The sequence below is a fragment of the Chaetura pelagica genome, unplaced genomic scaffold (assembly GCF_000747805.2).
Source record: "Chaetura pelagica isolate M959 unplaced genomic scaffold, ChaPel_1.0 scaffold114, whole genome shotgun sequence".
In the NCBI taxonomy this organism is placed as follows: Eukaryota; Metazoa; Chordata; class Aves; order Apodiformes; family Apodidae; genus Chaetura; species Chaetura pelagica.
The window spans coordinates 907,826-919,731 of NW_009952968.1; the positions used below are offsets into that span (position 1 = coordinate 907,826).

Below are 11,906 nucleotides of genomic sequence, written 5' to 3' on the forward strand. Positions count from 1 at the left end.
AAACCACTTCAGACTCAGTCCTTGCTAGGCCAACTGGCCAAAACAGAGGGTTGGAAGACTTTGAGAATGGTGGTCTTCTGTAGATCTTTACATGCAAACCACAAACATAAACTGGCCAAGGACATTCCAGTATGTGCTCAGATCATGCTTCAGCCCCAGCCATTTTTTTCCTCTGTATCTTTTTGCAGAAAACCATTGGTGAGATCCTTGCTTCAATGGAGATCTTCAGTAGATTTGAAACAATATTGGAGGTAAGCATGTGTCTGCTGCAGGAAGGTGTGGCATTGCTGCTGGTTTTGTGGGGTTTTTGGATACCATTTTAATACTTCTCAGTTTGGCTTTCTTTCTGGATGCTTTTTTTCAGTATGATTTCTTTGTGTATTTTACATAAGCAAATGTAATAGAAAGGACTGGAGTTTTCACGTCTCTACGGGATTTGACACAAGCAGCAAGCACACAAGCCTCTTTCCCATCTGCTTCATCACCTTCCTTTCACCTCTACCCTGAAGAGTTTATTCTCCAAAGCATGTTTAGTTCTTGACCCCTGTCAGGACAAAGAATGAAGGTTTCATAACTGACCATGCCAAGCTAGATTGTAGCTACCTGTTTTTGGGATGTAGAACTTTAAATAAAATCAGTCCTTGGGATGTAAACTCTTGAGGCTGATGCCCAGGATTCGTTTAGTTAATATTTTAAGTAGGATTAGACTGATTTTCCTTTTATCTCCATCAGAGTCATCTGGATCTGTTCTGACATTGCTCACAGCAATCTTCTGCTGCCTGTTTACAGCTCTGTGCCTGTTAGTTGTTTACAAAATTCACCAATTGCAAGTATGATTATAGAATTGATTATTTTTTTCTTCAGGTAAAAAGGCCCAGTTTTGGCTCTGTATGTGTACTCATGTTTAAAGCACACAGGGAGCATTAGCCCAGTGCTCCCTTATTCACATTAGCTGCATTCACACCAGTGACGTCATTCTCCAAGCTTTGCTTTTGTGGCATTTTGCCTCTGTTATACTACATACCTATCCTGGGTGTCTGGTTGCCTCTTACATACGTTTGCTTTTCAATAGCTTTGCCTCCAGTCAGTTGCTGAGAGTTTCTCCTCCCTATCTGATAGACCCCCCTCTATCAAACTTGTTCTAGAGTTGAAATATTTTGATTTCAGCAATGAAATCTTGTACTGTTTTTGCAGAACTGTGGCTTGCCTGCAATACTGGATGGACCAGGCCCCTTTACTGTGTTTGTACCCAGCAATGAAGGTGTGGATAATTTGAGAGATGGAAGGCTCATTTATCTTTTCACAGAGGTGAGAGCTCATAGTGCATAAAGACATCCTGAGCTGGCTGTGCTGTAATGGCTTGTGAAATGTGTCTGATCACTGCTCAAAATTTTTCTTCCTGGAGATGGCTAAACCATGTCTCTTTTTCTGTGAGGCTGTGGGAGAGAAGTGAATGCTGATGGAACCTGCAGTGGGAAATGTGGTTAGCCCCATTGTTTAAAATCTCAAGTCTGGTGTTCTTTCCTCACCCTGGCTTTGGGTAGGGGGAAATGAAGGAATTTGTTTGCCAAGTGAACTCTACTCTTGTACATTGGCATTGTCAGTTGTTGGTTAAAAGAAAATGTAGTTGCCTCCTGTTACTCCTGAACATTGAAGGGTTATCTAATTGTTATGTTCTTTTCCTTCCTTAGGGCATAAATAAGCTTCAGGAACTTGTGAAACATCATATCTACACTTCAGCAGCGGTAAGACAGGCAGCCCCACTTCCAGATAACTGGGGTGCATCGGGCCAGCATTGTTGTCAGCTGGGTTGTTTGGCATAGAGGTTGGAGTGTAGATGAATCCAGCTGCTACTTCTTGGACTTCCCCTGGAGGAGCAGGGATGTGATTTGGGATCTGATGAGGCAAAATATTTACTGTGAAAGTGATGGCCAAAAGGAGCAGCTTGTGCTCTTCCATCGTGGTGGCCTTTACAATAAAGACATTGTCCAGCCAAGCTTGCTACAGTCAAATGCTCTCTTGTTTATCACTTTAGTATGTTAAATTATTAATTTGGAATGTACCTGAATTATGAACTCTCCAGGCTACAGTTTACCTAAAAGACTAATAACAGCAACACAAAAGTTTCTGCTTTTAGGAATAAGTTTATTTATTAAGTGAAAACATGTTCTCTCTTATGCTTCTGGCTGAGCTTTCATTGCTTATTGAATATGTTCTGGAAAATCACCTTATTCATCTGACCCTACTTGCAGCTGTATTATTTGGAGACCCTGTAAGTGAGACTTGATTTCAGCTGTGCTGGACCATTGCTTGCACAAGGAATGAAAACCAAAGCAGCTGCCCCCAGCACTGCTGTGTGCTTGATATTGCAAACAATCCACACAAAGCCTTGAATATCCCCCTCATTTGTTTGTGTTTAAGGTATTATTTGAAATGTAAATGTTAATGTCAGGTTTCCTTTAGAAGGCTTTTAGATGACAGAAATCATGGAAGGATTCTGTAAGCTGTACTGAAATGACCCTGCTCTTTCATGGTACTGTCCCTTGTGTTTTTCTTTCAGCTTACTGTAGAGAAACTGATAATGATGCCACACATTGTTACCATGGCTAACCAGATACTGACCATCAACATCAGTGCAGATGTAAGTATGAATCAAAACCCTTTGGGGCAAACCCTTCATGCTGGGATGTGGTTCTGAACAATGTGGTTTCAGCTCATCTCTGCTTCCTCTTCTGCTTTAAAAAAAATAGATTTAATGAGGTCATTGAATTAGTTTGCTAACCTGTGACTCCACTAGAGGCTTGGCCGTTTGTGTGGTTGCACTTGATGTTGTGTCCCATCTGTTTCCTTCATTGTGTTGATACAGTCTAATGGTCTAAAATGCAGCTAAATTATTTGTGTTTCTGCATCAGGGAAGGATTCTGATGGATGAATCAGGGGTCCCCTTAAAGATGCGAGACATTGTGGCATCAAATGGCATCATTCATACCTTGGACGGCATCTTCATCCCTCCTTCAATAATTCCCATCTTGCCTCACAGATGCAATGAAGAGCAACATGAAATTGTGACAGTAAGTCACCTTCTCCCATTCTCACATGAGCGGTTGCTACAGACCCCACACTTGGCTGGAGGGACAAGAGCAGGCTGTGTAATTTGCATCTGGGAAACTTTTTCTCCCCTCAAAGGGGATCACATCCCCTGATGTGAATTTATGCAGTATCAGCACTGTCCATGTTTCTTCTACTGGCACTTGGCATGTGTTCCCTGGCAATCAGCAAGTGTTCACTGTAGGTGGTTGTTCTTTCCTTGCACACATCCTACCTTTGATTCAGAAGTACATTTGCCTTTTCATAAGGCCTTGCACAATTGTTTTCACACAGGTGCTAATACAGCTGACAGTGCTTTGTTCCCATTGCTGTCAGCAGTGGTGTCCTGTAGGCTGGACAGGAAGGCATCACTCAGTAGCAGGAGCTACAAATGTGCCATATTCTCACCTGAGCAGTTTTGTATATCTTATTTAAGGTGCCTGCTCCCCAGTTTCATCATTAGTAGGATACTGAATAGGCAAGAGATGCCTGATTTGGAGAGAGGCAATTAATCCCAAGTGGCCAGAAGGTCCACACAACTTGCTGATTTGAAGAGGCCTGCTACATGGATTCTCAAAGTGTTTTCCAGCATAGCTGCATGAGAGTGGCTGATAGACTCACAAGGTGGAGATAGACCCCATCCTGGAGCCAGATGCAAGCATCTCCTTGAGACAAAGGAGTACTTTTATTTAAGTGATAAACTTACCCCATTTCAAGTGTGGAAGCTCCCTCCTAGGAAGGATACGTGTTGTGATGTTTGGGATTTTATACTGGCAGCAGTAGCTTTATAGTATTCTTGGCCATGGAAATTGGGTTCCTTTGAGAAGATTAAGTTTTTTCCCTCTTGTTTTTCTAACAGGGTTCTTGTGTGGATTGTGAGGCCCTCAACAGCAGTGTTTGCCCACCTGGCAGCAGAGAAATGGTAAATATTTGTGGTTATTTTGGTAATCTCTTCTTTGCGTGATGGCATAAGCACACACTGATAGACAGTTTCTAACCCAAGATGCTTTCAAATAGAGAGCAGGAAAACAGCAGAGAGGCTTATTAGAGGATACCTACTCCCCACATATCCGTGCTCTGTGACCCCAGACTACCACCTCCACACCCACCAACTGCTCTGTTCTGTTTCTTTTTCTGAAGACTTCGCTGTATCAATGGAGGGAGCTGTAAGACAGTCTGGGCTAAATAAAATGGTGGACTTGCAGCTTTTAGCACTTCTGTTCTGCCTCAGGCAGAGCTTTCCTGCTCACTTGCTGAGTCTGTCAGCTCCTGCAGACTGCTAGAACCAAGTCTATTCCCACTAGTACCATCCAGTACTACCACTGCCCATAGCATGCCCAGAGAATCACAAGCTTTCTACACTGTAGAGGGTAAGAAACAATTTGTTCTTGGCCTGTGCTCCCTCTTGATTCAGAGATGAGCAGAACTAACGGAAGGTGGAGTAAGGAGAAGGAGGCTGGGTGCTGGTGTTTGAGTTATCCCATGCTGACTTTAGCAGAACAGCAAGTTCCAGGAAATCCTCATCTGAAGGCCAGGCCCAAGATGTTTTTTGTGATCTGACTTTCAGGAGAACTTGCTGATGTGGTCTCAGCTTGAACATCTGAAGTGGAGCTCTGCAAAATCCCTAGTCATTAGTTTTCCTCTCTGATTGAGGCAGGTGAAACCAGAGTCACCTGGGGCCCAATTATGCTCATGTCTAATTCTGTGACAGGTCATTGAGCATTGTGCCAAAATTATTTGCAGCCCTTTTCCCTTTCTCTCATTTTCTGTCTCACCTCCTTCCCTATCTCTCACTTCCCTCCCTCTTTTTCCTTCCTTCCCTCTCTCACTCACTCTCTCATTCTCTCTCTTACTCCCTCTCTGCCCCATTCTCCCTCCCTCCTGCCTTTCCCCCCCCCTCTCCTTTCTCTTCCCTCCCCTCTTTCTTACCCCATATTTCTCCCTCACATCCTTTTCTCTCCCTTGTCTGCTTGTCTCCCCTCTCCCCCAGGTCTCAGTCCCTCTCTTATCATAGACAATATTATCAGAACAAAAGGGCAACACCTTGGCTCGGGCTTGGGGGCTGCTGGGAGCAAGAGGAAGCTGCCATGTGCCTTCTTTCTTGATAGACGTGCCGCAACGTATCTCGTTCACCTTGGCTCCTCTGTGAACTTCCTCAGATAGGCTTAGTTGCTCTCCACAGCACAAAGAGCAGAGAGGAAGGTTTCAGTGCTGATGTCTTGTTTTGTTTGTACAGGAACCAACCTTCTTCCTAAAAGAATGTGTCTACATCCATGATCCACAAGGCCTGAATGTCCTGAAGAAGGGGTGTGCCAGGTACTGCAATCAAACCGTCACGGTGAGTGTGACAGAAGAGGACCACATGGCTTCTGAAAGGAGCTCAGCTTTGCTCTTACTTGTTCATGAAGAGGAGGTCTGACTCCTTGAGCTGAGAAGGGCTGGGTAGGAACAAAAGGAAAGCTGTTCCATGCAAAGGACTGTCCCCAGGACCATTACGTGAACTGACTACCTGCCTTTTCTTTGGCAAACAGGGAAAACACAGGGTACCAACCTGCTGCAGACATTAGAAAGCAGCACAGCTACACCTGAGTACAATAAACAGCATAAGCCCTGCCAGTTGTGACCAGCCAAGCTGGAGGAAGCCATGAGAGAAGTGGTGTGGTGTTAGCTGTGTCACAGTTTCTCTGAGAGTGCCCTGCTTTTAGCATTTCTTCCAGAGGAAGCTGAGCACAGGGAAAGTGCTGTGAGCTGTGAAGTGATTGCATCCTGTTTGTGAAACATTGTTGGATGGTTTGGGAAAGTCACTCTTAGCAAGTTTGTGGGCCTCATGTTCATCTGCAGCTCCTGAGCTCTCACAGTGCCAATTATATGGAATGATTTGTGGGTGTCTCATGAAATACTGCTGATTGTTTGTCTTGTGATTGTTTTTCCCTTGGTCAGTTGTGACAAGGCCTGTGAACCAGGACTGCTACATCCCTCCAAAGAAACGCAGTCCTCAGTAAAAATAAAGTAGGATTGATGGGCCAGCACTATTAAAGAACTAAAAGCTCATAGAAGACAGGGACCCTATTTGTTGAAGTCAGAAAACAGTGATTTATTCTGAGAAAAGCAGGCTGTGAGCAGAAAGAAGAGGTATTGCTGAAAAATCATTTAAGTGCAGGAGCTCCTAGAAATACAGATGCCAAATGAGCCCTCCATGGCAGACAGGAGGGCCAGGATTTCAGAATTCTGAGGGCAGGGTGAATTCAGGCAATTCTTGTTAAGTCATGTCATACCTTAACAGTTTGGCTTTTGTTTCAGAAACCTGGATGCTGCAAAGGATTCTTTGGTCCAGACTGCATGCCATGCCCAGGGGGATTTTCCAGTCCATGCTATGGCCGGGGAAATGTAAGTAGGAAAGATCCTGCTGTGTTGCATTGAGCAGTGGAAACAGCCTGGTTGAAGAGAACAGTTGTAGACAAGTCAGAGGTTGTGCTCCAGGGCTAAGACCACAGCAGTGGCAGCAGAAGATCCAGAGGAAATGGCACATGTTCAGTGGATTTTCTATCTTGAGCTCCAATGTGAATAATGTCATGCTGGGGACAGCTCTGGCTATGTGGGATTTTGTATTACTACCACCACTCTTCAAAGTCCTATTTTTAATGCAAGTATCAAAGTGCCTTTGATATATATCAACACCTTTGCTTTGCCTTGATTCCTTGAGTTTCAATTACTTTGATTTTCTTTTTGTGTTCCTTCCAGTGCAGGGATGGCATACAAGGGAATGGCAGCTGCCAGTGCTTTGAAGGTTTCAAAGGAATAGCCTGTCACATCTGCTCAAACCCAAACAAACACGGCGAGAACTGTGATGAAGGTTGGTAATTCTGGTAGAGAGACTAGGGGAAAAAACAGAGGGCAAAGATATAGTGCAGGTTCCTGCATCCTGGATTCCCTTCTGGTAAGAACATTGTGGAAGAAGTGATGGAAATGTCATCATGGGTTTCCCTTCAAACAACAGTGGAGAAAAAGTGGCTGATGTGGCAGTGGTTATGGGGGTCTTGGAAACATCAGACAAATTTAGGTGTGGGACTTTGATTTAGATCCCTCCAGCTAGGAAAGAAAAAACAATTCACAGGGACCTTGAGCTTGATAGCCCAAATTTGAGCCTGTCCTTACAGCCTTTAAAAAACATAGACCCAGAATCTGTTCCCTGGCCAAGTTTTGAGTTGTCATGGATATCTCTCAGCAGACTTCCCTTTGTCAAGAATAAATGGATGATCATTTGGTATCACAAGAGGTCGTGAAGGAAAGTTGGGAATTTTCAATGCCATCACTGTGTTCAATTATGGACTTTTTGTAGTTACTCATCTTACTCCCTGTACTTGACAGATTGCGGCTGTGTCCATGGTGTCTGTGACAACAGGCCTGGCAGTGGGGGTGTGTGTCAGTCCTGGTCCTGCAAGGAAGGCTATACTGGGAAATTCTGTGACAAGACATCCAGGAACTGTGGCCCAAGTGGGCTGTCCCAGTACTGCCACCAGAACGCTGTCTGCAGCCTCAATGACACAGCAAGGTCAGTCTCTCTGCTGTACACATTTAGGTGGGCACATTGTCACTGCAGCCACACAGTGTCTGTTTATACATGTCTGTGAACGTGGTGCACAGGATTCTTTGAGTAACCCAGCCAACCTGCTTGCTTGAGAGGCTAAAGCTGCCTTTTTTCTCTCTGCTGGCTTTCAGAATGGGCTGCTCTATCTGTGTCCCTTCTGTGCTTATACTTTTAAGGTGCATCTGCATGGATGGGTACGAAGGTGACGGGTTTTCCTGCCAGCCCATCGACCTGTGCAGTCAGCCAGAACGAGGAGGCTGTTCACAGAATGTAAGTGGGGTCAGGCTGTCGATGGAGAAGCAGTTCCTATCAATCAGAGCAGGAGTTCAGGAAACCTGGGGCTATTTCATATTGTGTGTGCTAATGTTTTCTACCTGTAGGATGGGGTGGAGTAACAGGTACCTTGACACAGTTGTCATAAGGATGTCAGTCATTTGGGTTGGTGCCTTATGAGTTGACTGGTTTGCACCAGATACTTTGGCAGCTACAGATACTAGCTGTACAGATGCTTTTTTGGTTTCTATTGACTTTCCTCTCAAGCTCTTTGAATGTGTGTTTCTCTATTGCTGTGTTCAGGCAGTAGCTTCACAGTGATCTCCAAATCTTATTTCTAGAAACCATCAATGCTGCATTGTTATCCTTTCAACACTACACTGTTATCCTTAGAAAAGAGCTGTGGTGCTTTATGATGGAAATGACTGGCAAATAGTTAGACCTCATCATAGTTTAGGCCCCTCAGGGAGAGGAATGCTTTGGGCCATATAAAAGGCAATAGAATGGCACTGGGTACAAAGTGAGTCTTTCCTGAGAGAGATCTGCCCTCCACATTGATTCCATCCTGCATGTCCATGCAGGAGATTGTGCTCCTCTTCCTCATGGAATATTTCTTCTGTAATGGAAGAGCTTTGTAGGATGGTAGGCAATGCTCTGGGAGTTCTGAGCTACCCTAGACACAAGTGTCTGCCTCTCTGAAAACACTAAACATTTCCAGAATCACTTTATGATGAGGTTGTTTACCCCTTTTCTGGGAAAGGTGCTTCCACCCCCCACCCCCAGTGCTGGAACCGGTCATTCAGAAACTGTCCGCAGTCTGATGAAGGAGATTTGATGTTGTATCTGCAACACACTCCCACTCTTCTTTTCTGCCAAGTGTAATTATTTTTCTCTCCCTTCTCCTGCAGGCCCTGTGCACCAGTACAGGCCCTGGCACTGCCACTTGCCAGTGCAACATGGGCTGGACAGGGGATGGGAAGGCCTGCGTGGCTGTGGACAACTGCATGCTGGAGAGCAGAGGGAACTGCCACATCAATGCCAACTGCCTTTATGTTGGCCCTGGCCAGGTATAATCCATGCTAAGCAGTTTGGTGGTAGACTTAACACTTCATCAGCTGCTCTGAGATGGCCTGGGATCACCAGAGGTAGGAACCAGGCTGGTCAGGAGCAAAGCCTGCTTGTCAGCTGCCAGAAAGACTGGCTGCAGCTAAAACCTCCCAGTGTGCTTGCATCAGTTGTTGTGTCCCCCTTGTTCCCAAATCACAGCATTGTCTCTGGGCAGTGTTAAAATATACAGAAAAGCATGCGCAGTCATTCAGAGAGTCCATGGAGGGAGCTGGGTTGGTAGTTGAACATCTTGAGATAGGAGGAAGGCAGGCAGAAGTGGCTTCTCTGGATGCTGCTTCTCAAAGTGCTTCTCCCCACTGAGCCAAAGGAGTGTTGGACAATGTGCTGAAAAGAGGTCCCAAATCTTTAGCCAGTTTTAGTGAGGTGAGATGTGCAAGTGCTCTCCTGGCTGTCTTGAAAGCAGAAAGCTTTGAAATGAATACCTCTTCTCTTTGTGCTATTCACTAAGTCTGTGTCATTCCCTGAAAAGCTAGAAATAAAGATGAAAGCTGTCAATTTCAAGTGACTCACAGCCAAGCAGTGCAAGAGATCAATGCACCTGAGTAATCAGGCAGTGTGTGTGCTGTGATAGAGGGTTGTGCCCTGCCAAGGAAATATCTCCACATTTTCAGGTCTTGAGGGACCAGGAAGAAAACTTGGAAAAATAAGTTAAGCATAGGTTTTGCAGCCTCAAGCCTTTTTTGGGTAGCAAATGAGGATGCTCTGATAGGTCTATAAAATTGAAATGTCTCTTTCTTGCAGAGCAAGTGTGTCTGCAAGAGGGGTTATGCTGGTGATGGCCACAACTGTGATGCAATCAACCCCTGCCTCATGGACAACGGTGGCTGCCATGATTTGGTGAGTAGCTGAAGTGCTGTCCCAAGGCTGGCATGGCAGTGGAGGTTACTCTGCTCCCTGACAGATGTTTTTCCAGCTGCAGCAGTGAGAGAATTGCAAGGATTTACTTCACATCATCTTATTGGCATGCCACTGAAATGTTACAAGATTTGGTCTCTGATTAATCCAGGTGGATCTTCTGATTTTCGTGAGATCACACAGCCAGAGCCATCATCTAGGCTTTGTTGCATGAGGTGTAAATTCAGTGCCACCATAAAAACAGCAGGAGGAAGGAGCTTCTGTGTGCATCTCTAGCCCAGTTCATGGGAGACCAGAATTCAGTTCCTAGATAGGAGTAACACTGCATAACCTGTGTTTGCTCTCTTATTTCTTCTTCCCTGGTATTTGCAGGCTACATGTTTACCCCTTGGAGGAGGAGAGAGATCCTGCACTTGTCCTCCAGGCTACATGGGGGATGGCATGACATGTTATGGGGACATTCTAAAAGTGAGTAAAAAATAAATACCTGAAGTCTTTCAGAGTTTGGAGAGAAATGGCTCTGCTCTTACTTTCCTTTTCCTTTACCTGAGTTGACTCCTTCTCTCAGCACCAGCCTGACAGCACAGCCTATGTGTCTGTCCAAGGCCACAGGACCAAACTGGTGCCAAGGCCAATGTGTTTGTGAAACTATTGGCAATAGTGTCTAAGTTGCTTTATCCCTGTCTGTCCTGTGTAGTAAGTCTGGAAACTTTTTCAGGTCAGAGCTGCTAGGCCCATTTTCTGTCATCAGAAATGTCAAAGGGCATTGTGGATTCAGTCTCTGTCCCTCGTAAACATGAGCAACTGCAGATGAGTTTGAAAGAGATTTTTTGTAATGGTTGGAGTGTGGTTTTAGAAGTTCCCATACCTTCTCATGATGCCGTGCCTGTAATGGTGGTAAGGTGGGAGAAGAATGTCTGAGTCTTTATTGCCAGATCTGATATTATAAAGGCCTCCTTTTCCCCCACCCTGAGTCCCACAGCCTGCAGCACCAGTGCTCAGCAGGGATAACCCTTCTGTTGTTTCTATTTGGAAGGAGCTGGCTGGGAATTACCATTTTGCAGGCTTCTACGACTGGGTCAAGGTAAGAACAGCCAAGGCCTGCATGGGTGAGTTTGCTGGGAGGGACATCTCTGTGAAAGCTGCTACTAGAGAAACAGCAGCTCCATATATTTTTTTAGTTAGAGAAAAACAAAACAACAGCAAAGGAGAAATCGTGGCAGAGCAGGCATGTAGAAAAGCTCTGGAGTTTGTGATAGAGTGAGGGTGGTAAGTGTGTTTTGATGGCCTTGTTTCTAGCACCAGAGGAAGCTGGGGCTGTTACACTTAATTCTCATGGTTGTATCATCTGTGACTCCTGGCCATCCTAAAGTAGCACAGAAGGGAAAAAAACGGGGTGCCATTATAATAGCTATTATTCAGAAGAGCATACTTTGAGAAGTTAGACTGTGTGTGTGTTCCTTTTCTTGTAGCTGCTTCCCTGTCTCTAGTGTGACAATAACAAAGACAGTCTGCAGATGGAAGCATGCTATGATATACAGCATCTAGCTGAGCTTTGGCTTACTAATCCTGCTGCTTACATTGCTTTTGCCAGGAATAATCTTGGTCCCTCCCCCAAAACTGATGTTGAGGGCCCAGAAAGGAGGTATGGATATAGTGTAGGTTTGAAGATTAATTGAAGTATGAATGTAGGACTTAGAGCAGCAGGTTTTCCCTTGTTAAACAGGTGTCAGCTGTTTTGGCTAAACCATCTGTGGCACTCAATTGGTTGGCAACAGCACTTACCTGGCATGTGCAGCAGAGCCTGCTGTGCTCTGGAGTGTACACTCACCTCTACACATCCCTCTCATGACTGTGGGATTGGGATATTGATGCTGTTGGTTGTATTTTGTTATAAAGATGTGGCACTGGCATGTCTTATTTGTTCATTTTTTTGCTTTGGACAACAGAAATCTCTCTTCAGCATCCCAGCAGG

General features: G+C 45.0%; 1 protein-coding gene across 1 annotated transcript in view; it reads left to right on the forward strand.

Annotated features, from left to right (window-relative positions):
• STAB1 (stabilin 1) overlaps positions 1 to 11,906 on the forward strand; it is a 53,478-nt gene that overhangs the window by 16,749 nt on the left and 24,823 nt on the right. The window contains exons 15-29 of the mRNA XM_009995841.1: positions 189 to 251; positions 1,195 to 1,308; positions 1,692 to 1,745; positions 2,561 to 2,641; positions 2,913 to 3,071; positions 3,947 to 4,009; positions 5,324 to 5,425; positions 6,388 to 6,474; positions 6,829 to 6,940; positions 7,456 to 7,639; positions 7,852 to 7,945; positions 8,857 to 9,015; positions 9,818 to 9,913; positions 10,304 to 10,399; positions 10,968 to 11,040. Of these exons, the coding sequence (XP_009994143.1) occupies positions 189 to 251; positions 1,195 to 1,308; positions 1,692 to 1,745; positions 2,561 to 2,641; positions 2,913 to 3,071; positions 3,947 to 4,009; positions 5,324 to 5,425; positions 6,388 to 6,474; positions 6,829 to 6,940; positions 7,456 to 7,639; positions 7,852 to 7,945; positions 8,857 to 9,015; positions 9,818 to 9,913; positions 10,304 to 10,399; positions 10,968 to 11,040 (1,537 nt within the window). The remainder of the gene's footprint in view (positions 1 to 188; positions 252 to 1,194; positions 1,309 to 1,691; positions 1,746 to 2,560; positions 2,642 to 2,912; positions 3,072 to 3,946; positions 4,010 to 5,323; positions 5,426 to 6,387; positions 6,475 to 6,828; positions 6,941 to 7,455; positions 7,640 to 7,851; positions 7,946 to 8,856; positions 9,016 to 9,817; positions 9,914 to 10,303; positions 10,400 to 10,967; positions 11,041 to 11,906) is intronic.